We start from the raw sequence: 27,351 nt of genomic DNA on the forward strand, positions 1-27,351 counted from the left end.
AGTAGGTTCGAGACACGGATAACATGATATTTCTCCTGTAAACTGGGATGAGCACACAGAAAATCGACCACTGAACGCACGCAATTTACGGACAGTATACACGGAGAAATATTATTATTATTATTATTATAATATGGCCTTAGTCGCTGATGCCCCTAAAACCCCTACTAGTTTAACCCATACCGTGGAACTTCTCACCACGGGGGGGGGCTTACATTTGGTGAGTATGGGCTTGGCACACCCAGGGTCCTGACCTGGATATCACCATTCTTCTCTTCCTTGGTGATTGCCTTTTATTTCTCTCTCTCTCTCTCTCTGGGCAGTTCAGGAATTTTTTTTTTTTTTTTTTTGGCTGGTGCAGCATAAGCCTCGGGCTTCCTTGTACCATATGGCTAATAATAATAATAATAATAATAATAATAATAATAAATCCTAAATTCTCAAGAATGGGATATCTGGGGAAGTAGGGATATATTCCTCACAGTGTTGGATTGTTATCTTCGAGTTTAGTGCCCTCGCAGCTAACTCTGGCTCTCACTTCCTCATAGTTTTCTATTCCTTTAACCCTTCAAGGCCACCTCATCCTTGAATTCAGAGGTCCCTAGAGACTGGAGATGTGCGAATATATCATTAATTGAAAAAAGGGAAAAAATATTATGACATGAGTAATTATAGATCTGTTAGCCTAACCTCTCTTCCAGGAAAAATAATAGTGTTACTGGTTAAAGTAGTAATGGAGTAGTATATAGACAGGAATGCAATTACATGAATACTGTAGTCACAGCATAGATTTTATAAGGGTGGTCTTATGTGGTCAATCTGATTGAATAGCATGATGTACTAACAATGAACTGAATGGAAAAAATAATTTTGATATCATATGCTTGGATTTCAGAAAGACTTTTGTATAGTGTTGAACCTAAATAGACAGCTGTACAAGCTGAAGCAATGTGGCATTAAGGGCAAGTTATTATTAATGATCAAGAGATGATGGGGTTGGAGAAGACAGAGAATTGTTATCAATGGACACTGCTCTTTGTGTAATAATGTTATCAATGGAGCCCCTCAGAGTTCAGTGCTGGGCCCAGTGTTGATGAAGGCAAGAGCGTCGCTACCCTTTTTCGGGCCCGGAGGCAAAGAACATGTGCGGGCCCCTACTTAATTAATGAAAATTGCAAAAACAGGAGACAACCAAATACGCCGGGCCCCTAAAGGGCCCGGAGGCAATTTCCTTGCCTGCGTACATGGTAGCTACGCCACTAGATGAAGGTATACCAGGCGTAATGATTATGAAATGGTTCAGACCTGTAAATAAATAAATAAGATCTTTATTGTACAGTTCACCGGTAAACAGGATGAACGCGATGCGCTTGCAAAGAAGAATGTTTGAATTGCATTTAAGGGACAAAAGATTAATGGGGAGCCAAGAATGAGGTGGCAGGACATGATAAAGAGTGATGTTACTACGAGAGGAGGAAATTGGAGTGAAATCAACGAAGGAGAGAAGTACACGGATAGGGCATGGTGGCGAGGCTTCATACGACGACCCGTGGAATAGCGGAACGATGACAGATGATGATGATGATGAATAATTATATACATGCTGGCCGAAAAATAGGATTAAATGAAAATATAATCCTGCAGACACCTTGTAAAAAGAGAAACTTCTGCACTTTTGCATGATTTCTTGTGAAAAAAAACCGATAAAAGCCTCGCTCACTGCCGGGATTCGAATGTGGGGACAGCATTGATTATATCCACCGGATACAAGCGATGGCTAATTCTAAAGTAAAAATATATCAATAAAATGGCACGTGCATTCTTGTTTTTCCCTCCCGAAGACTAGTTTTCGTCCAACTTTGAATACGTGAAATTTGCAATTGCCTCATAGCCGCAGCGCTATGTTTAACCAATAACCACAGCCCTCCTGTAAAATTATTTTGAGCAACGATCCTGTTGCCCAATTTCATTGGTAAACCAACTACATTCAATCCTTTGTCAATTTTTCAATATTGACATAATGGTATATTATTTCAGTGGTGCTGCAAGTGCGATAAACATGGCGGCACTGAGGTCGTTTGTGCGGTATTCGTTTACAAATATAGGGGTAGGGAAATTTGATGACTTGTATATATTTATTAATATACCTCAAGCATATGCTCATTTATATAACTTTCCAAGCGGAATTATTTAAATCTGTCTGTACATTATCCAACTGCGTTATAAAAATTTATGTAGTTGGTCAGTGTGTTCCATAGCTACTTGTTTTTCACTTTTTTTAGTAAACAAGAAATCAGCCATGTTGCTGGTACTGTGCCGCTAATCATTATGCTAAAACTTGTTATGAAAACTAATGTTTTCATCTAACACTGATGGTATTAGGGATTATTAATTAATGCATATTAATATAGTAATAGTTAAAAAACCCATAATCATTGAGATTGTATTATATAAGAAAGTATAATACAGTAATGCTGAAAATCTAGAATTACACAATGCACTTCAAATGTTAATACTGCTCTCACTTAGACATGTATTGCTATTTATTTAATTAAGATGTATGTAATTTCTGGGTTTTGACTCTTGTGAGTTCTCATCGGCGGGAAATATAGACTGTGAATAGCAATATACTTCTCCATTGGAGCAGTGCAATACTGAGGCAGGTGGATGGCCTCCACGAAATGAGATCAATGCAGTTAGTAGCAGTTTTCTGATTGCGATGCACAGACCAAGTTTAGCACATAGTTTTTGTTGTAAATCCTTTGAACTTTTAAAACTTCTGTACTACCATGTATCTCACTTATTGTGGATATTTCTCATCACTGAGTCTTTAGGTTATTTAATTGCAGTGCCTACTACCCAAATGATAGGACCTCAGAAACTTGAGTTGAAACCCACAGCACCTTACTCAAGTTGAAACTAGAGTAAGGTGCTGTGGGATTGAGTTAATTGCATTTATGAGGTTTATTGTTGATGGAATTAAGATATAGTGCCCTTTTCTTTTCTTCAACTTTCTCCTAGCGTTTTGATGCTAGAATGGCATCTGACATGCTACTTTTTTAAAAGTTTTTGTTATTTTTTAAATTTGTAAATGAAATGAAATCCTCCCATGCACTACTTTTGTCCACAAATATTCTCTAACTTTTAATACAGTATTTTCCACTTTCATTTTGATATACTCTGAATTATGAAACATTGAATTTTTGTTTGGCATTTAATTAACAGATACTTAACAGGTGAGCAAAAGTGTCTATCTTTCTTCTAGGCAACTCCCATTCCCACATTCCATCTCTGAGATTCCAGCAACAGGTGTCTAATCTTATTATAGAGCTTTGGTTTCAGTGGCTGAACATGAACAACTGACATAAATACAGATGTTCATGTGTCTGCCAGATGCCACACATTTGTGTTCCACTCCAAGGGATAGGTGATCTTGAAAATACTACAAAATATGATAAAATTTATTATTATTGGTTTGTCTCATTTATTTTCATTCAGTAATTTTTAATTGAGTTTAGCAGATCATAATTAATAGATCACTTTCAATTCAGTAAAAAAGCTAAAAATTTATTTTTTATAATTAAAACAAAAATGGGTATCTTGCACATGCCATATGAGCATCTTTTTTTTTTTAAATTGAGGGCATGAGTGAAGGTAGGTTCAATCTTTCCATTTTCTGCTCTTCGGTAGCTTTGTATTAATTAAGATCTTTCACATATTAACTACAATAAAGGTTTGAAACCCGAGTATGGTATGAGGAGTGGTATACGTTTAAATAAATAGTTGTTCTGTATTTAAAGTGTATAGTACAATACTGAGGCAACGTGATGATGGCATTCACAATTTTGCTCAATGATATGTGCAGAATGAGGCTGTGCCCTTGTATAATTATGTTTTATAGCTTCTTTCACAGTATAGGGCCTTGGTCCTAAATATATTGAGCTTTAAAATCTCTGTACCATCAGACATCTCACATTGCAGATATTTCTTATTATTGGATTGTTACAGTTAATTCATCCTTAAATTCATTCAAACACCAGAATTACACTCTGGGTTGATAAAAAATTTTTGTCACATTGCTCCTGCAACCATCCTTTTTCAGTTTAACCCCCCCCCCTTGTGTGTGTGTGGGTTGTCTGATTAAGAGTAAAAATGCTATCAGCATTTAGTTTACTCAATCCATTCAAATCTTTAAAAACTTTGGTACTCTCCTCGCAGTTACCTAGTTTTCAAGTACTTCAATTTGAAGAACTGAAGTCTTTTGTGTCCTTGACTAATCATGTTGCTCTTTTCTGCACCCATTCCAATAGTTCCACATCCTTAAAATGAGGTGGTTAGTCTTTATAATCTGGTACCCCTTCTGAATAATCATTGCAAGTAGCAATGATTGACATGTCTAGCCCACTATGGTTAGTCTTAGGGTGTTTATCCATCCACCTTGCCGCTATTTTAAAATCGGAAAATGAGTTCCCAATTTTAAAACAGCGGCCGGGGGGGGGATAAACACCATAACTAAAAATAATCATAGTGGGCTAGGCATGTCAATCACTGCTACTCATAACGATCAATCGAAAGGGGTATCAGATTGTAAAGACTAACCAATGAAGCTTCCAGACCTATGTGGATTCGGCGTCTCCGTAGCCAGGTGGGAAGGAGCAGCACTGCGTAGCACACGCTTCTTGATTAGACCGGGGTTCGAGCCCGTCACCACCAAATACGGAGGATGCGGAAAGGTCAAGGGAATGACCACCGCATATTCCCGGAGCAATATGGCCTTAGTTGCTAATGCTCCTAAAAACCAAATAACAAACAAACAAACCTATGTGGAGTACTCAAGATGCAGCCTAACCATTGTTTTATAGAATAAGATAATCACATCCTTGGCCCTGCTCCCAAATTTCCTGTGTATTGTTGACAGAAACACATGAGCTGTCCTGGCAGCACACTACTCAGAGAACTTCATGTCAGATTCTACAATCACATCCGTTCTTTTGTTCCCCACCACCTTGAGTGTACATACCATCCAATTGGTATATTATTCTTGGATTACTGTTACCCATGTACAGTATTCCAAGACAGCATTTGTCAATGTCAAACTTCAATTGCTATTTCTCAGCCCATCTGCCTAAATTTTTTGGATCTTATTGTAGTAACATACCTTGATTACTATCATTAATTACCTTTGTATCATCTGCAAACTTAAGCAATGTGTTTGATATTACTTCATCAGTATTGTTAATAAATACAGAAAACAGTGACGGGGGGCAAACACTGAATCTTGAGGGATGCTGTTGTTAGCAGTAGCCCTAGAAGAGTGGTACCCATTTATAACGACGACTTGTCTTCTGCCAGGCAACCATCCCTTTATCAATAGTGCCACTAACTAGTCACTAATGCCACACTTCTCCAGTAGTATAGTAGCTTCCACGTGAAAGGCTACTTGTATAGTAGCCTTTCACGTGGAACAGTGACAAAAGCTTTCCTGAAATCTAAGTATACAGTCACTCCCCGACTTAAGTAAGGGTTGCGTTCCGCAGAACTCTACGTAATTTCCCTTAATAGTTATAGAGACATGTGATGCAAGAAAGCAAGCGTATGAACTTATGTAGCATCAGCCAAAAAAAAAAAAAAAAAATTCACATAACCATTCCCTTTAAAAGTTTGTCCAGTTCTTCCTTGAATTTATTTAAGTTATCAACTTCCACAACGACAGATGGAAGTTTGTTCCAGCAATTAACCACCCGCTGGCTAAAGGCACATTTCTGCACATCTATTCTACAACTGTCTTTCCTCAATTTGAATTTATGCTCCATTAGGTTCGTAATTTGAGCAAGTGGAAGAATCCCATCAGAATTCAATGTGCTCAACCCATTCAAGGCCTTATATACCTCAATCAGATCGCCTCGCAGGTGACTAGTCTCAGCTGCTGCAGTTTGCAGAACTTAAGCCTCTCTTGGTAAGAGGATCCTTTCATTCCACTCACCAGTCTTGTTGCCCTTCTCTGTTCATGCTCAAGCAAATCTACATACTTCCTAAAATGAGGCCTCCAGACCTGTATGCAGTACTCAAGGTATGGCCTGACAATTTCCTTATACAAAGGGATAATCACCTCCTTTTTCCTGGTAGCAAAATTCCTATATATTATTGACAAAACCCCATGACCTGCTCCTTCAGCCTGTCTGCTTGCCCAGAAAACTTCATATCTGACTGCACAATTACTCCTAGGTCTTTTTCATTTTCTACCACCCTAAGTGTAGTCCCACACAGTTGCTATGTTCCTCTGGGGTGACTTCTACCCATATGCAGTACTTTGCATTTGTCAATGTTAAACTACAGTTGGCACTTCTCAGCCCATCTTCCCAAATTTTCTAGATTCTGTTGCAGTAGCACACTGTCATTAACAACCTTGCCAACCTTTGTATCATCTGCAAACGTCGACACTAAGTCTGATATAACTTCATCAATATCATTGATAAATATACAAAACAACAGTGGGCCCAACACCGAACCCTGTGGAATTCCACTAATAACATTAGTCCACGAAGAGCAGCATCCATTGATTACCACCCTCTGTCTTCTCCTACTCAACCACCCTTTTATCCATTATAACAACTTACCCTTAATACCTTAGCTTAAGTTTTATGCTATTTATACATGTATGTATAAATAGCATAAAACTGTTTATGACAATTTTTTGATTATACAATTTTAATAATCCTAAAATCGTTGAAAGCTAAAAAAAATTTGGCCGACATGTACCTCATAGATATTTTATTTGGCCTGCTATTTATAAAAGTTGCCCACCCTTGTTTGATGAACTGAGTCAAATTGTTTAGATTTAGCTCTTTGTATCACCTTGCAGGTGTGCCCTCAGGATTTTTTTTGGGGAAAGGGAAAGATTTCTGAGGATCAAAACTGCTGCTTTGATTGATTCTCTTTGGGAAAGGCTGTAGCTTGGATTGTCAGGCTTCAGCTTCTGAGTCAAAAAGTTTTACATCCTTAAAATCGATTAAACAAATTAAACAGTTAAAAGTATAAACGAAGTAAATAATGAAGGAGATGATTTATGCATTGGTACTGCACTTACATCATTTATACTAACCGTGTAGTATGAATGTATCATTTAATTATATCTCATATTATGAATCAACAATGAGTGGCTGAGGTATTGCACTGCTCACTTATCGGTGAGCGGGCCCTGTCCACCGATGAGTGAGCCAACAAGCTTCGAAATGGTCCCATCTGAGTATGCTATTTATCGAGAATAAGAATCTCAAATAAGAATTTGATGCTATCTATTGAGAATAAGAATCATTAGTCTTCTCCACCAGTGAAGCATTAATTATTCAAAGCAGTGCAGAACTCGGCCACTCATTGTGAAGGTTGATTCACAATATGAGATATAATTAAATGATGCATTCATACTACCTGGGTAGTAGAAATGACATATGTGCAGTACCCATGCATAAACCATCTCCTTCATACACTTAGCATTTAGCCAAGAATATATTTTTAAAGTAAATAATAAAAATAAGAACAGTAATCAAATTATGAACAAATTGCAGTTTTTCAACTAGTATCAATTTAAATTTGAATTAAGGTTTTACAATAAGGTACAATTCAAATAGTACCCAATATTTACCCAAACAAATTGATCTCAAATTGATTTATCCATAACAAGCAATAGCTAAAGGATACTTTATGAAGGTAAATAAATAAAATGAAGATTTTATGCTTAGAGATATGTTGAGAATGAAAAACAATGAATTTTCTCTATTCTTTAGTATCTAAATTAGAAAGTTTTCACAGTACTCTTTCACTGTGCAAACTTTCTGCTGTGAAATGTAGATTACCACAGTATTTTTTGTTAGAATGATGATTTTCTGAATTTGCTAAAATAAATTTTGAACATGTAACTCAAGTGTTCAATTGTTTGATGTTAAAAATATCACTCTATATTTTAAAATATTAAAAATTTAAATCCTGATAACTTTTGGTGATGGTTATTGTCATTTTTTTTTTTTTTTTTTTCTTGTTTGTTGCTGTAGTTCTTTATATTTAAGAATAAGTTACATTTTATTAAACAAACATTCTGTATTTGCAGAAGTTTTCAAGAACTGTTTCAACAACAGTTCATAAGCAGCAAGCAGTTGGGGTAAGATTGCTTTCATATTGTTCTTTTACTATTAATGATTGTTCCTTATTTTTAAATTATTACAATAATTTATCATAATGTAGATGTAACAAACTTGTCATAAGCAGATATAACATAAGCTTGTTGCCATAAAAAAAATTGACAAACTTACCAAATTTTTTATGTTATAAGGATTTTTTTTCCATTTCATCCTTTTTTTTTTTTTTTTTTAAGTTTTTTTTTTAAGTTTTAAGTGTACAAAATTCTTCATTCTCTTAATGTTTTATAGAATTCTTAATTTTTTTATGTTTTAATATTAGTTTTTAAAGTATCAAGAGTATGGATTCACTATGTATTTATTTGGTTTCAAATCGTTTAAATTGTTTTAAAATACAGACATATTGTATTCTCTTGCTCAAAGATTGGGGGGTGGTTCGATGTATTTTGGGGTCAGGCTTGGAGTCCGTGGGTCTCCAATTATGGAGTGCATTGGATCGCTGGTCTTGTCTACGAGGGAGCAGAATACATGTAATATATTTGTATAATTATTCAGCTACGGAGAGTATCTGCACTGAAGTTTTCTACAAGACATCATAGAGGTAAATCTGGTAATTCTATTTCTAAACTAATTTAAGTGTTATAACACCACGTATATGAAACAGTAAAAATGAACACATTCAAGAGACTCATGTTGAAAATTGCTTACACACGAATTGCATTAAGATCATAGACGTATTGCAGACTTGTATCTGAATCAGTCAAATTAATAAGTAATATCAGCAAGTTAAGTACTTCTCGATATATCAAATTTTGTTTTCTGTCCTGATATACATATACAGTGTATGCCACTTATTGTGATCATGGATAATGTTATCATTCATGTATTGTAGTCTCAATCAGATGTATCCATAGAAAAAAACATTTATTGTAATCAGCACTTCAGTTTTTGTTATTCCTTTTTTGCCATATCACGGTTTATGCATGTGTAGTGGAAGTGATTATGTTACATCCTAATATGTTATTCGACTCTGACAAATTGCACGACTAGTTACTGCTATTGTTTATACACTTCATGTGGCTTTCAATGTTGTTATTCTGTGAAAGAAAGTACTCCTACCAGTCTCTCTCTTTATAGTAGAGCATTAACCCTCTTCTAATTCTTGATTTTAATATATTCTTTATTTGTTCCTAATGGTTTGTATGGATTTCCAACAACATTATGACAGTTTCATTTTTATTGATGACTTTCTCGAAGAAATAGAGGATAAAAGTGGATAAAAGTATTTTATACTGCTTGATTTTAATATTTTCTTTCTGCCCACTTCCACTTTTTTTTTTTATGTACACATTTCTGCTCTGCTCCAATAAACAATGCTGAACAGCTGAGTCTTGTTTCATCAGTTATTATTATCTGTTATTGTTATAAATTAAGCTGTGTCCTGAAGTGATCACAATAGTAATGCTAATAGTATTTGCTATATATAACCCAAGGAAGCCACAGGCTTTTTCTGCACTAGCAACAAAAAAAAAAAAAAAGTAGACAAGAAAATACAAATTATGTGCTTCCCTCCTCACATAGGTGACTATCCAGTTGACCTTTGAATTTATTCAAACTGTCAGCCTGAACTACCTTCGAAGACAACTTGTTCCAGCAATCAGCGACTCCTGGCCTAAAAAGAAAGCTGCCTACAATCTGATCTAAATCTCAATCCCCTGTAATTTAAATTTGACTCCAAGTTATAAATGCAGTGAGAATTCCACCTTCATTCGTTTTACTAATCCCTCTCAGGGTCTTATAAACCTCAATAAGGTCACCTCTGAGCTGCCTGGGTGCCAAGTTCTGTAGCCCATGTACTTGTAATCTTTTTTGTATGGTCATCCTTTTGCCGATTTCACCATTCGAATTCTCGATCTTTGGATTAATGCCTTTTTTCAGATGAGATCTCCATACTTGAACACATTATTCCAAATCTGGTCTTACAATTGCCTTATACAGTGGGATTATGACCTCCCTATCTCTACAGGATAAAGTTCAATGAATTATTGATAGGACACCATGAGCTTTCCTGGTTGCCTGTTTACATTGTTCAGAAAATTTTATATCTGTCCATATTGTAACTCCCAGATCTCTTTCCTCCTCCACTATTTTTAATTCAACCCTACCAAGTATATAATTTATCTGTGGGTTGCTATTCCCCATGTGTAAGATCTTGCATTTAGTTTAGCAGCATTAAAACTTAGCTGTCACTTTTCTGACCATCGTTGAAGTCTGTTCAAGTTATCCTGAAGGAGCACTGCTTGGTCTGATTGTTAATGACTCTACCAATCTTTACATCGTCTGCAAATTTTGACATCACGACTTTTATTCCTTCGTCGATTCATTTATGAAAATGAGAAACAGGGGGCCAAGAACCGATCCTCGAGGGACCTCACTTCTAATGTTACACCAATCTGAAGAAAATTAATCTGCTGCTGTCCCTCTGCTGTCTGCCCTACAGCCACTCAGCAATCCATCTTAGAATCTTACCAGTAATCTCAACCTGTTCAGGCTTATACAGCAACCTCTCGTGAGGGACCAAGTCAAATGCTTTGCTAAAATCCAAATAAACTATATCAAAATTATTCCCTAAATCCAGCTCCCTGGGGCCTGAGCTCAGGGCACCAGGCACATCCACAGGTGGTGGATAGTGGAATGGCCCCAGATATGGAGGTTAGCTGCGAATATCCAATAAGCAGTTGTGGATCAAGAGCGATGGTGCTATTAGGACGTGAATGAAAAGTTCACAAGCCTTACAACGACACCATGACAAGGCAAGTTAGGACTGCCGTAAGTCCTACTGGGAGAAGAAAACTCCAAAATAAAATTACCTGGTAGAGGGCAGCAGTAACTACCAGTACTGTGATGTGGGCGGAGAAGTGTACTTCATTCTGGCTCATTTTCAGATCACTTCAGGTGTAATCGAACCAACAGATACAGAATGAAGTAATACAGAATGAACAACTGAAGTACTGCAGAGCAGAAAGCAAGGGGGGAAGCTACTGCACTATACTTCCCAAGAATAATCACCATGGCTAGTACAACAAGAGATGTCCCCAGTATTCCTTATATGGGACAGGGGTGCTAAGAATCCCCGGGTGGCAAAAACTTTCATTAGGAAAAATAGGATCATGGGACATTACAACCTTATATGAAGCTGGGAAACTGGCAATTGTGGTTAGGAAAATGAAACATTGTGAAGTAGAAATTCTTGGTTTAAGTGAAACCAGATGGACTAACTCAGGAATCTGCCATTCTTATTCCTCCCCAAGACAACCAGGGACTATACAATACAGCAGGCCCCCGTTATAACGCGGTTCGCTTTACGCTGATTCGCTATAACGCTGTTCTTATATTATAACCCGTATCTGACTATAATGCTGTCACAGATCACTATAACGCTCTTTTACAGATTACATTTTTGACATATTTAACGAAATCGTTTCATTTGATGGAGTCGATAGCTTGAAAATGAATAGCAAAACAGCATTAAAACGTTTCCCACGCCGACTTGAGGAATTTTCCTACACTTAGTGAAATTTTCTCTCACGCTAATTTAATTGCAGTACAGTGACTTGTTACGTAGTTCCGAGATCAACATTTTAAAAAATGATCAAATATATTGCTTGTAATATTTGCGTTATATGCATTTATCCGAAGTCTAGTCATCACTCAGTACAGTATTAGACATTGTGCATAACGGAAAGTTTACTTGAACATTGTATCATAATTAATTCAACCAACGCAGTTATATTTTCGAAGAGCTAATAATGGCCAATAAGAATGAAAAAGCAACAACGTCTGGGCGCAATACGAAGACTATAAATGTAAGAAAAAGACTGAATTTGAAAATTAAATTAGACGTTTTGAAGCGAATCGATTCCGGTCAACGACAAGCAGGTGTGTGCCATAATTTAGGACTTGCAACTTTAACTGTAAGAACAATTATAAAAAAATAAAGAATTAATTTTAGCAGCGGGAAAGATAGCTGTTCCACTGCAAGCAACTAGGACAAGGCCGGCTATTAGGATTGAAATGGAAAGACTAATTTTATTGAAGATAATATTCCAATGCAGAATTCAGTTAAGTTAAATATTTAAAAAAAAAAAAAAAGAGAGAGAGAGAGAGAGAGATTAGCCAATATGATGATCTTAAGAAAACTCGCCTAAAAAAAAAAAAAAATGTGGAACCATTTAAAACTGGTAAGGGCTGGTAGAATAGATTTAAAATCCAGGGAGAAGCCACTAGTGCAGATCAAGGAGCCAAAACTTTCAAAAAAGAACTTGTTAAAATTATTGAATAGGGGTATTGTGTGTTATACTTCTCAACGAGTTTTTAACATAGATGAAGAGGGACTTTTGTGGAAACGAATGCCTAAAAGAAGTTTCATATTGAAAGAACAAAAAACATGCCAAGTTTCAAAGCGGCGAAGGATCAGTTGACTTTATTGTTGGGTGCTAATGCTGTGGGCCATTTAAAATTAATACCCCTTTTAGTTTATTTGGAAGAGGGCCAAAGTTCAACTCAAAATCCACACATTTTTCATGATTAAATTAAATCAATTAAATTCATTATTTTAATTGGAATTTTAAGTTTACTTTTGATACGCAAGTAGTTACCACATAATTATACGTATGTAATGCAGAATATTTTATAAGTGCAAATATTTGAATATTAAATATTTTGACTGACATTTGTGCATCTTTTCATTACCGTTTATTATTGATTAGGAAATATCCTATGGCACCGACCGCAGCTCACAAATACATATGTTACCTTATGGGAAAGCGGCGCTCGCTTAGCGCGGATTCACTTAGCGCTCTGTTTTTCCGGAACGAATGATCAGCGTTAAGCGGGGGTCACCTGTAGTTAGAAATCAGATTGACTTCATACTGATAAATAAGCATTTTAGGAATAGTCACAAAGGAGCCAAAACCTACCCTGGTGTGGATGCTGGTTCCGATCATAACTTATTAACACTACTATCAAAACAAGGTTAGCTTTAGCATTAGTAGAGGCATATGATGCAAGAAAGCATCATATGCCTCTACTGATGCTAATTTACTTATTTCCTTTCCTAATGGATCTCAACCTTTCAGGTTGAGATCCATTAGGAAAGGAAATAAGACAAGCAGATTAAATCGTGAAAAACTTAAGGTCTCAACTGTGAAAGAAAAACTGAGTAAAGAGCTGAACATAAAATTGAACAACAGAGTAAGAGCTGAAGATGTAAATGATGAATGGAAGGAGTTTGGTAAGATTGTTATCAGTACTGGAAAAGAAATTCTAAGTGTTATTATTATTGTTGAAAAACAACCTGCAAAAAAGCAGTGGATGACAGAAGAGATCCTAAACCTAATGGATGAAAGAAGGAAGTTCAAAAATGGTGCTCCAGCCAAATACCAGCAGATAAAAAAAAAAATGATAAAGAGAAAAATTAAGGAAGCAAAAGAAGAGTGGATGCTAGAAAAATCAACAGAGATAGCAGAATTAGAACAAAGGCATAATAATTTCAATTTACATAAGCTAAAAGAATTAACAGGAAATACAAACAGAAGAATGCCATACACAATAAAGAATGCCAAGAATCAATTAGTTTAAGAGGTGATGACAGAAAGGTGTAGGAAGCTTACATCAAGATGCTTTTTGATGATGCCAGACAGGATTTAGATGTTGAAATACCTATGGAGGAAGGCCTTGAAATTCTACAGTCTGAAGTAAAATATGCTGTGGAAATGGCAAAGACTGGCAAGGCAGTTGGCTCAGATCAAATTCCAATTGAAATAGTGAAACTTCTGGATGAAGAAAATCCGAAAGATCTAACCAAAATATTCAATAAAATATATCTAAATGGAACACTACCTAACGGTTGGTTGAAGTCCTTGTTCATCCCTCTTCCAAAGAAGAACAACATTACCTAATGCAGTGATTTTCGTCTTATTAGTCTGATGAGCCACATGTTGAAGCTGCTGCTACGGATAATCCAAAACAGGATTTACAAAAAATGTGAATCAGTAATCTCTTACACCCAATTGTGGATTCTGAAGCAAACTAGGCACAAGAGAAGCTGTCCTAGGTATAAACGTGTTACAAAAATGTAGAGAATACCAGAAGACAATATTCATCTGCTTCATAGATTTTGAAAAGGCTTTTGATCAGGTACAACATGTAAAGCTTATAAAAGCATTTAAAAAGCTAGATTTTGATGGATGGGACATCAGACTCATCAAAGAAATCTACTGGAATCAAACAGCCACTGTATGTTGAAGAGAGGGAACTGACAAGATCAATATAAAAAGAGGGGTGAGGCAGGGTTGCATTATGGAAAAGGAAAGAAGGAATTAAAATAAATGGTCAGCTGATAAATAACATACGATACGCTGTTAGATGCTGTAACATACGATACGCCGATAAATAACATACGATATGATTAAGCAGTACAGAGTACTGCTATATTCACAGAAAATATAGAAGACCTTTAATTGCTTTTGTAACAACAAATGTAATGATATGGGTTTAAAAATCAACGTCAATAAGACTAAATACATGACTGTGAGTAAATCTCCAGTAAGCCAAGTCCAGCTATTATTGAATGGAGCTCCAGTAGATAGAGTGACTCATTTTAAATACCTTGGTAGTTGGCTAAATGCTGATCTATATCTGGTAGCAGAAATAAAAACAAGAATAGAGGTTGCAAGAAATATCTTTACAAAATACAGAACAATGCTGTATCACAAAGCTCTAGATCTGTCAATCAGACTGAAATTTGTTAGGTGCTATGTGTGGTCCATACTATTATACAGAATTAAATCTTGGATGTTGAAAACATCAAGCGTGAACAAAATAGAGGCCTTCAAAATGTGGATCTACAGATCCATGCTAAAAATATCTTGGTTAGGCAGAATCACCAACATTGAAGTCTTGAAAAGAGCAGGAAGAAAACATGAATTGTTGAGCTTAATGAAGAGAAGGAAAACTGCCTACCTGGGACACATCCTTAGAAATGTGAAATATAAATTGCCCCAAGTAATAATAGAGGGGAAAGAGCGGAGGAAACTTTCTTGGCTGAAAAACATCTGAGGATCTTTTTCATCTTGCCCAAGACAGAAGTACAGTGTGGTGATCACCAACCTCCAATAGGAAATGGCATCAAAAGAAGAAGAAGAAATCAAGCTCGTGAGTAACTGTGTCAAAGTAGCTTACTAAGTTAGTTAAACATGATTTATCCTTATTAAAGCCATGATGTATGTCCTTCAGAATGCCATATCTATCTAAATGTCACTGGATTTCACTCTTAATCATTGCCTCTAGATTTTTCTACCACCGAAGTCGGACTAACCAGTCTGTAGTTACTAACTACACTCTTAAAACCGCTTTTATGTATTAGCAATACATCGGCACCTCCAATCTAAAGGAATCTCCCAAGTCCAAATATGTCCTCATAATTAACCTCAATGGTTCAGTACACTCTTTCTCCCTCTTGTGCACTCTCCCTCAAAACTACAGGGTATATGCCAGGGGTAGCCAACCTATGGCGCTTTGGAAGATTACAAGTGGCGCATTTCATCATAAAATTTTTCAAGTACCCAAAGCCCATATTGCCGATTCTTTGGTGCTATTTCCTTTCATTTCAGGTCCTTCTGCATATGGTTTAAGACACTCACCACCTTCTTTCCACTTACACGCACATAAACGTCGGAGCAATATGGCCTTAGTTGCTAATGCTCCTAAAAACCAAACAAACAACAACAGCCCATAAACGTGTCAATTCCCTCAATTTAGCAAAAGAAATAAATTAAATAGTCTCCAAAAAAATGCATTTCTGAATTTTGAAAATATATCGAGCACCTAGTCGTCCATTCAATTTTTTTTATACGGCCGTTGCCTCTGACGCCTGACTCTATGCACAAGTGGGAAAATAAATGCAATACGTGACTTTTTCAGGGGACTGAGAATATACAAATAGATCCTTTGTCGGAAGTCTTTCAAGTTAAAAGGAAACAATGAAATGATAAATTTGAGATATTTTTATCTACGAGAAATTTCCATCAATCGCATTTCCAAATCGCATTTTGCCAACTCAAGAAATAGTAGTGGGAAGCTCCCCGGTCGCGCCTGCTCATCAGGTCGTCGAAATTTTTCGACAGTTTACAATTGATATTCTGTGTGATACGACGTACATACTTGTGATTTGTTTTTTTCTTTTTCAACATTTTTTTTTTTCTTTTTTTCTTTTTTTTCTTTTTCAACATTTTTTTTTTCTTTTTTTTTCTTTTTCAACAGTTTTTTTCTTTTTCAACAAAACTTTAGACTTCTAAAGTTTTGTACTTTTCTGTTTTTTTTTTTTTTAATTCCTTCTATCCACCACAGTGCAAAAGAAAATGAGCAAAAGATATTAAATGCGAATTTAATGAACAGTGGGAAAATGAGTTGTTATTTATAGCAAGTTCATCAGGAAAACTGTTTTGCATTGTTTGTGAAAGTACTCTTTCACATAATAAAAGACATGATCTTAATAGACACTATAAATCACAGCATCAGACTAACATAGAAGGAAAAATGAAGCTCGTTCTTGGGTCTGAGCTACGAAAAGAATATGTGACTAAGAAAAAGGAAGAAATCAGAAGAAGACAAAATATATTTGCTAAAGTAAGTTGTGAAGACTTGGCGATGATAGAAGCGTCCTATGAAATTGCTTTAGTATTGACAAAAAAAAAAAAAAAACCCTTTTTCTGACGGAGAAGAAATTGTTAAGCCTTGTCTCCAAATATTTGCACACCCTCTTGGTAATAAAGGTATTGAAAGGAAAGCAGACGAAATTGCTACATCAAGGCAGACAGTTACGAGACGTGTCGAGGAACTCTCTCAGGATGTATCTCAGTAACTGGAAGAACTTGTCCATTCTTGTACTTTCTTTTCTTTAGCTTTGGATGAATCAACAGACATATGTGGTGTAGCCCATTTAAGCATTTTTATAAGAGGAATTGATGATAATTTTAATGTCTTTGAAGAACTTGCCAGTCTGGAGTCATTGCATGGTAAAACAAGAGGATCAGACATATTTGAAAGAGTAAAATCATGCCTAGAAAATCTAAAATTAGATTTTAGTAAACTCATCAGTGTGTGTACTGACGGAGCGCCGTCAATGATAGGTAAAGCCAATGGCACTACAACAACTTTGCTTGAAAATTTTTTAAATCGTCCTGTACTAAAATATCACTGTATTATACACCAAGAGGCACTGTGTGGAAAAACTTTAAATATGCAGCATGTTATGTTACCGGTTGTGAAATTTGTGAATAAAATTAGAGCAAGAGCATTAAACAGACAAAAATTCAGAGAATATTGTGAGTTGTTAGATTTGGAATATGGTGAACTTGTCCTTCATTGTGAGGTGCGCTGGCTTTCTGGAGGACAGGTTCTGAGTAGATTTTGGAAATTGAAAAATGCTGTTTATAATTTTTTAGAACAGGAAAATGAACTACCTGATGAAAGAACTTTATTATTAGATAACAACTGGCTATTTGATGTGGCATTTTTAGTTGATGTTACTAGTCATCTCAATGATCTAAATTCGAAACTACAAGACATGAATAAATTATTTCCTAGCTTAGTAAATAGCATCAGTTCATTTAAAATGAAATTAAAACTGTTCATCTCTCAGTTAGAAAATCAGGATTTAAGTCAATTTCCACACTTGAAAGAGCAGAATGAATGTGCTGTGGATGATAGCAATTGGACCAAATATCTTGAAAAAATCAAGTTATTGCAAGTGTCATTTGAAAGTCGTTTTCATGATTTGGCTAAAGAAGAAAACTACATGCTCTCATTTATAAACCCATTTTTACTTAGTGAACAAAACATAATTGAGATGCCTAGTAATATACAAATGGAACTTATTGATTTAAAAACAAATTCATTATTAAAGATGAAATTTGATGAGCTTTTTTCAGATCAAAATGCTTCTGACATGATTAATTTCTGGCGTTCATTACCCTGTGAACATTTCCCAGAACTAAGAAAATTTGCAAAAAATTATATATGTTGTTTCGGAACGACATACAGATGTGAACAAGCATTTTCATCCATGAAATTGATCAAAAGCAAAACGAGGTCACGAATGACTGATTCAAATTTGAAGAATTCTCTGCTGCTCTCAGTAACAAATTTAACACCAAACATTGAAAGACTGGCGAAATCCAAACAGGCTCAAAAGTCTCATTAATGGTAAGTAATGTTTATGTGCTGTAACAGAAATTGCTTTACATACAATAATTAAATCATTTAAAAATGTTAATTATGTTCATAAACATACTTTTATTAAAAAGGTTATTAAGGATATGCCTGGACTCCTAGCGAGCAGAGAGAACAGACGACTCCAAGTTCCAACCTGATCTCGCTCTTGGTGCTCCATCTCGCTCAGAATTCGCTCTCTCATCACATCCAACAACTGTGGTACAGAGCTGTCTTCACCAAACGAGACTCTCCGGCAGCTGTAGCACCATCAGCGGGTTCCACGACAGCGGTCACCCTTTCGTCCAAGAGATCATCTCTCACTATTGTAGATTGGTGCTCCAATAAACATTTGTCTTTTGAACTGGCGTACATTATTTAATTTAGTTGCGTGTTTGAGTTATTCTTTTTCCTCCCCTAAGCGAAGCAGATCCTACCCCTATCCCTATTTTCCAACCCCAACCATGAACGTAAGAAGGTAGAAAAGGTGCTCGAGTTGTATGGCGCATCTGAACTCGTATGTGAAAAAATTGGTGCATGGTATGTAAAAGGTTGGCCACCACTGGTATATGCCATCAACTGCAGGAGCTTTACTTGCCTTTATGCTCAAAAGTTTTTCTAATAAACAATCATCTGTAATTATGGCATCACTAATTTCATATCGCTCAGCCTTACTCGCACAGCCTTTTCTTAGCATGAAGGGTCTTTCATCAGTAAAGACAGATGCAAAAAACTACTTAATTCATCCACAACATCAGCTGGGTTATTTAAGACTTTCCCACACCCAGTGCACAAGGGTCTGATTAGCTTTCTTCTTCTTTGTATTCACATACATGAAAAATTCCTTGTCCCCATTGTTTGCTCTCCTAGCCAATGCTTTCTCATATGCAGTCTTGGCCTCCCTAGCATTATTTGTGGTACTATTACAGATCAACTTGTACCTGTTATAGGCTTCAGTACTTTTTGTCTCTCCGTAACTGTCTTATGGAGGCACCTCCATAGCCAGGTGGACAGGAGCAGAAGTGCGTAGCACATGCATCTTGATTAAACCGGGGTTCGAGCACGTGACCACCAAATATGGAGGATGCAGAAAGGTCAGGGAATGAATGCTTGTTAGCATTAAATTCATATAATGCCAACTTCCCGAAGTAGCAGATATCAATCAACATCATGCTATGGTACAGGATAGTCAGTGAATAATTAAACTCTGTGGAAATTAAAAGCTTTTAATTTTCACAGAGTTACGTTCCAAAAGCTAACAAAAAAGATGTGGAAAGGTCAGGGGATGACCACCGCATATCCCCGGAGCAATATGGCCTTAGTTGCTAATGTTCCTAAAAAAACCAAAATAACAATAAATAACTGTCTCATGTTATCTTTTTCTGCTCTATTTGACCAGCCAGTTCTGCAGGCATCCATTTCACCATCCTCCTCCAATATTTTCTTAAAGTTATGTATGTGTTCATGGCTTCTGTGATTTTTTGTTTTGTTTTATTTGAATTTATTTGATATATAAAGTTTTATATAAAGTTTTAAAAATGTTCATTCAAATGAACATTTGAATGAACTGAATTTATTTGATAACAAGCAAGGTAAAAATACCAGTGTTTACCTTGCTTGTTCAAATAAATTCATTCAAATTAAGCAAAATAGAGTTTTTGCTTTATTTGAATACATAATTCAAATGTATTTGCCATCCCTCGGCAATCTGCCCAATTCATAGATGCCATATAGTGCCTTAAACTGTCAAAGTCCTCTCTTCCGAAGTTAAAACCTGTGCTTTTACTGTCAACTACTGTAACATCTTTCTTCATCTTCCAAGCAATGATTGTATGATCACTTCCTGGTAATGATTCCTGTACTTTAAGCCCTGTGATATCCTTAGAAATGTGAGAGGTCCCCTCTTCTGAAGTTAAAACCCCATGCTTTTACTATTAACTATTGCAACATCTTTCTTCATCATCCAACTGAATGACCGCTCCACCTTGTCTGCCCCCTCTTTCCTAAATACATTATTATTATTATGATTGTCATTATTATTGTTAGCCCCATTATATCAGCATTAGTTGCCCTGACCAGGAATTGAAATTCAGCTATTTTATTGACCATACTCCTGACATTACTGTAGACACAGTTGAGACTAAGTAATCTTCTATAGTGTACTAACCTGACACACACCACTTGAAGTTTTTTAGGTTTGTATCCCAAGCTTTATCTTCCCTCCCTCATTTGAAACATCGCTACCCTCAGAACATCTTATCAACATCAGATGTTGTGCTATGTACAATATTAGGGCAACTCGTTGTGAAGGCATTCACAATATGAGTTTTAATAGAAATTGTGCCATCTCATCTGCTTCTGTGGTTTACTATGTGCTAACATAATGCAGTGCACTAATTTGTTCTGGCGCACTATGGCCATAGTTGCCGATGCACCTAATAAATCCCAAAACAAACAAACAAACAATTAATTTGTTCGTTTAGTGAACCTTTCTTTAGTTTGAGGCCTTTAGCCCTAAAACCTTAAGTCTATACCATTGCACACCATCTGGCATGTCTCATATTCTGCTGAAGTTATACTTCAACACTTATTGCGACACCAGAATACCTACCTGCCCACCGAGGAGAGGCCAAAAACCCTTGAAAAAGTGGGCAGGTTTGTATTCCTCTACCTTTTTTTCTTTTTTAATAGGGACAGAGATGTGGATAACACAGTTTTTATCCCATACCATTTTGCAAACGGTGCCATCTGGAGTAGCTTAACGTTGCCGAGAATAGGTAATAAGTCTTCCCTAATGGGGAAGTGTTACCTATTCGAGCAATTTATGAGTTGTGTGAGTTCGAGGAGTTACTGCCCATTTCATTTTTTGACGGTATTTCTTCTTCCTCTCCTACTATCACTTTCCTCTACTTTTTTTTTGCTTTTCTAAGTCTAATAGGGACAGACATGGATAGTAGAGTTATTATCCCACACATTTACATAAAAAGCCTTGAAATGGTACCATCTGGTGATGGTATCTGCTGAGAATAAGTAACATTAGCCTTCTCCACTGCATTTGCAATATGAGATATAACAAAAATGATACCATTTCTCCTACTTCAGTGGTTCACTATGTACTAACACGATGCAATGCTCTAACTTGTTTGTTTAGTGAATCTTTCCATAGTTTGAGGCCTTTAGCCCTAAAACCTTCTTAGTTAAGGTATTAAAATATCATTTATAATTATCTTAACATACGGATAAAAGTTAATCACATAAATAAATTTAAAAGCTTTTAATTTTCACAGAGTTTAATTATTCACTGTCTATCCAGTACCATAGCATGATGTTGATTGATATCTGCTACTTTGGGAAGTTGGCATTATATGAATTTAATGCTAACAAGCAAGGTAAACACTGGTATTTTTACCTCATCACATGACTCAAGTTTACTTGTAATAGCTGTTCCAGAAGACTTTTTAGTGCCGCCTTCCTACTCCACCATTGCCAAAAGTTAGTGGGTGACTAACTTTTGGCAATGCACCCAGATCTTAAACAATTTTGTCAAGGATTTATTATAATGGCCACAAGTATCACTTAATATCACGGTTAACACTTCAACCAACTACAAACTCTGCATCCTTTGAAAAATACACTTATTTTCAAGATATCAACAATGTATTATATACTATATTTGCTGAACTGACCACCAGGCATATGGGGATCAAATTGACCCTGCAGTGCCAGAAAATTTTTGTAGTAAGTCATGTTGTTCACACAGCTTTAGCTTACAGCATTTAAAGAGATATGCGATTTTGTGGAGGGTTTTGTTATTTTTATTTCAAATTAATTGCAGATATCATTATTTGAAATTTCAGATCCCCATAATGACAGTGATATATCACTGCATATCTTTTCAACTGCTATATTCAGGATTGTGCCATGATAAATTTTTCTGATGATTTTGCTAGGTGGATGCATACATCCATTGTTGCTTTTGTTTGTAACTTGGTCTGTGTCATATATATAGGATACTGCTGATTAGTTTTTGTAGTTGCAAATAGGTTCACATAGTTATTAATGAATTAAAAATTTATTTAAACACATGGGTAAAGTGTCTTTCACAATTTTTAATAGGTAGTCTTTAGTTTTTCTGTTAAAAATTTGACAAATACCCTTTACTGACAATATAAATAATTTTGAAATATGAAATAGCAGTTTATTCAAAACTGTTCAATTCAGAGTGTGAATTTTTGGACCTTGCAATTTGAAATTAATTATGTTTTCTTGTATATAGTAATTGATATAATGTTAATTCTATATCTACCAAAAAATAAATAATAATTTGTCCAAACCATCCATAAATTTATTTAGACTATCCACTTTCACAACACCAGATGGCAGTTTGTCCCAACAATCATATACATTGTCTGAAAGCAAATTTTCACACATCTATCTTGCATCAATCATTTTCCAATTTAAATTGATGCTCCCTTATGTACATGTTATCTGAGGACTAAGGATACCACCAGCATTTAGTTTTCTCATTCATTTAAAGCCTTAAACATTTCAATCAGATCTTTCAGATGTCTAGTTAATAACACTATAATTTGCAGACAGGTCTTTCTTAATAAGAAAGAATATCTTTTTTGTGTGCCCTTATGTTGCTCTTGTCTGCACCCATTCCATGTTAATGCAATATACAGGTAACCCTCATATAACATGGTTATTTGGTTATCCTACAAAATCTCGTGTAATGCAAAACTGTGTTATACGGGACTAAGAACCAGTACAAAAAGGGGGGTTACGTTCCAAAAGCTAACAAAAATACACCATGTTTTTTTTTTATAACTATCTGAAACTAAATTTTTATAATGGTAATAACTTAATATTTTAACTCCATTTTTATAATAGTAGTAATGTTGTTGTTTTGTTGTTTGGTTTTTAGGAGCATTAGCAACTAAGGCCATATTGCTCCGGGATATGCGGTGGTCATTCCCTGACCTTTCCGCATCCTCCGTATTTGGTGGTGAGGGGCTCGAACCCCGGTCTAATCAAGAAGCGTGTGCTACGCACTGCTGCTCCTTCCCACCTGGCTATGGAGGCGCCTAATAGTAGTAATGTAAATAGTATTAACTGAACAAGCATCTTACCTTACAAACTGTGAAATGTATGTCAGATAATGTACTTTTGTTTAATTTTCTTCCTCTTTATCGCTGTTAAGCACAATCAAATGAGAACATTTTCTCTGTTGCTGAATATCTTCACCTTCTGAACTTTCTTCTGCAACATCTAGATTTCGCTGCTCTCTTCAAAAAATCAGTAATCTGGTTTGTTTGCTTTTTCTTGATAGATCTTTGTAAATTTTGTGGTATGGAGTTAAACATTTTTGAAGTTCCCTTTTGACCTTCGTGCTCCTTTCAGTCGGAGGATCTGCATTCAAAAAATATGATTCTAATTGCTCGGTTAACTTTATGCCTTCCCGTATGCTTTTTAGTGTAAAATTTGGAACTTCAGAATTTTCTTCTGCGCTATCATCCTCTGAATTGATTTGGTTTACCTCCAATGCCATTTCCACCGAATCTGTTTCGCCAGCCTCTTTTTCTACCAGTAATTCGTGAACATCTTCAATATTCATATCATCAAAACCTTCCCCTCCTACCGACTTAGCAAGTTCTACTATCGCACCAATTCTATTTTCTGCCGGTTCAACCATATTTCCTGAATGAACTGACTCTGGCCATACATTTTTCCAACACGCATTGACGGTTTTACTTCTTTGAGCAATAGAGCTATGATTCCGATACAGTCCACAACTGAAAAATGTTTCCATGCCTCCATCACTTCAGTAGATTCGGAATCAATTTTTTCCGAAATCCATTGTAATGATTTTCTGAATTAAAGAAGTTGTATTAGGCGGTAGGAACATTACTTCAACGTTTGGATGACTTAAACCTTTTGGATGGCCTGGTGCCGTTATCCAATACTAATAAAACTTTGAAATCTAGGTTTTTCTGCTTTAAATACTTTTCCACATCTGGCAAAATCTGATTTTTCTGCTTTAAATACTTTTCCATATCTAGCACAAAACAATTTAGAAACCATTCTTTAAACAAATTGGTGGTTACACAAACTTTTTTATTTGCTTTCCAATATACCGGTAACAAATTTTTATTTACACCTTTCATTACATGAGGTTTAGACGATCTATGCTAGGTGGTAGATGACTCCCATCAACCAGTGCAATACCACCTTAATACTTTGCTTATTGGAGGCTTGAAGTGGTGGAACCCATGTTTAGTCTCCAGAGCTAAGTTCTGGTCAACCCTTCTCCACCTCTTCCATCATGCAGTATGACTGACGACTTTTGAGGTTAGGATGAACATCATGGCGAGATCCAATCTTCCGTACATAGTACTTCCTTTCGAGGGTACAGCTCTAAAACAGTGTTCACAGGCCAGTCGCTAGTTTGTACACCAGACCGAACCTATTGGTAACCCTTTAGGAATCTTCCAGATCAGCTAGTTTATAATCTTGCTACCTCTACTCTGCCAGATAGTGACTGGAGGGAGTCTAAGTAGTGTGTATGCGGGGGGGGGGTCATTGTCGAGGCCGTTATGTCAAGGATCTGTGTGTATTCTTACTATTACTATGTGTACACCATATCCACAAATTTCATTACTTCATAAAGCTTGTCCCCCCCCCACTTTTTCTTACTATTGAATACATCATGAATTGTAAAACTAATAGAGTAAGCTTATCTGTGAAAAGATCTAAACCTGCCAAACACTTCCTAGTTCATTTCACAAATATACGTGGTCTCAATTCTAATCTCAACAACATCCACTTCCACTTGCAGTCTGCCAAACCCCATGTACTTTTTCTGACAGAATCTCAGTTATCGGTTGATTCTACTACTGCTCATCTCAGTTGCCCAAATTATTCGCTGTATGATTCCTTTCGCTTCAAAGGTGGTACTTATGCATATGTCCGTTCCGATATTCCCTGTCGGAGACTTGGTAATTTGGAATCTCCTCTTTTCAATCTTCTCTGGCTTAAAATCTCTTTACCTCATTTTGTCAAATTCATGTGTTGTCTCTGCCGTTCTCCCAACTCCACTAATCACTTAGAGCTCTTTGACTTCCTCTCTTTGCAACTTGACTTTCTCCAGTCCAACTTTCCTAACAGTGAGATAATTTTCCTTGGTGATTTTAATGTTCACAATTCCAGCTGGCTTCCGTTTTCTATTCACACCGACCCGGCTGTTCAAGATGCTGAGGCTTTTGCAATTACCAATGACCTTGCATAGATTACCTACAAGGATACCGGACAATCCTAACCATACAGCCAACACGCTTGATCTTTTTCTCGCAAACAACCCTTCTAAGTACACAATCGAAGTGAGTGGTCCTCACTCACTGTAGGCACTTCAGATCACAACTTGGCGATTGTCTCTTCTCCAATGGAGCCATTATCTCATTGCTATTCCCAAGCTTGTATTGTTTGGCATTACAAGAATGCAAAATGGGATGACCTGCAAGATTTCTTTTCCTTGGTCGGATTACTGTTTCAAAACTTCTGATGTCAACGTTTGCTCAGATCGTGTCAGTGAAATTATTCTTGTAGGAATGGAATCCTTTATTCCACACTCCACTTTGAAATCTCATCCTTTATCTAAACTTTATCTTAGTTTTCCAATAAATGTGCTAATGCTGTTCAAGAGAAGAACGTTGCATAACGTAATTGGCTTGTTTCCAATTCTTCAGTTTCATTTTCTGCCTACACCAAAGTTTGCAACAATTGTAAAGCAGTTATTAATCAGTCGAAACTAGATTTTGAACAGACTAAGATAGAAAACTTGCTTCTTGCCCTAATGGTAGCCGAGCATTCTGGTCTCTTGCCAAAGCTATTGGCCACAACTTTTGCCCATCTCTGCTCCCACCTCTGTCAAAACCAGATGTTTCTGTTGTGACTTCAGCCAAGGATAAAGCTGATCTGCTAGCATCCCATTTTTCTTCCAACTCATGTATTAATGATCTTGGTAAAACAGCTCCCACCATTTCGAACATGCTCCATTCAATGCCTCATGTGGTCTTCCATCAAAAGGATGTCAGATGCATTTTGACGAATCTTGATGCAAAGAAAGCTCCAAGTCCCGATGGTATTTCTCCACTTGTTCTCAAAACTTGTGCTCCCGAACAGGATGACAAATCCCTCCAATCCAGTTATTGTCCTATTGCAATTACGTCTACTCTTTCTAAAGTAATGGAGAAATCAATTAACTGCCAACTCTTAAACTACCTAGAAACCTTCCGTCTGATCAACGATCGCCAGGATGGATTCCGTCAGTGTCGATCCACTGGTGATATTCTTGCTTATGTTACTCATTTATGGACAAATTCAGTGGAAAAGTTTGGTGAAACACAAGCAGTTGCTCTTGACATCTCAAAGGCTTTTGATCATGTTTGGAATAAAGGTGTTCTAAACAAGCTTCCATCTTATGGTTTTCCAACTGTTTTTTGTAATTGGTTATCCAGTTTTCTCTCTGATCGCTCACTGAGGGTGATGGTAGATGACTCTCTGTCTTCTAACTTCTCCACTAATGCTGGTGTCCCCCAAGGTTCAGTTCTCTCCCCACTCTTTTCTTCTTGTATCTTAATGACCTTCTTCCATTGACTGAAAATCCTATCCATAGTTTTGCTGATGATAGCACATTGCATTCAACTTTCCATTTTGAAAAACCGTGCCCTGCTCAATCAGCTTCAAGTGAAACCTCCAACTTTTCGAATATCAGCTACCAATTCCTTAAATGCTGATCTTCAGGTAATTCTCCAGTAGGGCAAAGAGAACTTAGTTGATTTCAATCTTTCTAAAACTCAGTCTTGTCTTATATCTTGCAAAAAAGGATTCTTCTGCTCCTGTTCTTATCTTTGGTGACACTCCAATTTCTAGGCAAAATGATTTATCT

At 36.3% G+C, this 27,351-nt stretch overlaps 1 protein-coding gene across 1 annotated transcript in view; it reads left to right on the top strand.

Moving 5' to 3' along the window:
• Window positions 1-2,010: 2,010 nt before the first annotated feature.
• The window catches only part of Idh3b (isocitrate dehydrogenase [NAD] subunit beta, mitochondrial), a 65,053-nt gene continuing 39,712 nt past the window's right edge, over window positions 2,011-27,351 (top strand). The window contains exons 1-2 of the mRNA XM_090385303.1: window positions 2,011-2,107; window positions 8,105-8,155. Of these exons, the coding sequence (XP_090241429.1) occupies window positions 2,021-2,107; window positions 8,105-8,155 (138 nt within the window). The 5' untranslated portion in view covers window positions 2,011-2,020. The remainder of the gene's footprint in view (window positions 2,108-8,104; window positions 8,156-27,351) is intronic.

This window comes from Mastigoproctus giganteus, chromosome 11 (genome assembly GCF_048544385.1).
Source record: "Mastigoproctus giganteus isolate SK-2022 chromosome 11, ASM4854438v1, whole genome shotgun sequence".
Lineage (NCBI taxonomy): Eukaryota > Metazoa > Arthropoda > Arachnida > Uropygi > Thelyphonidae > Mastigoproctus > Mastigoproctus giganteus.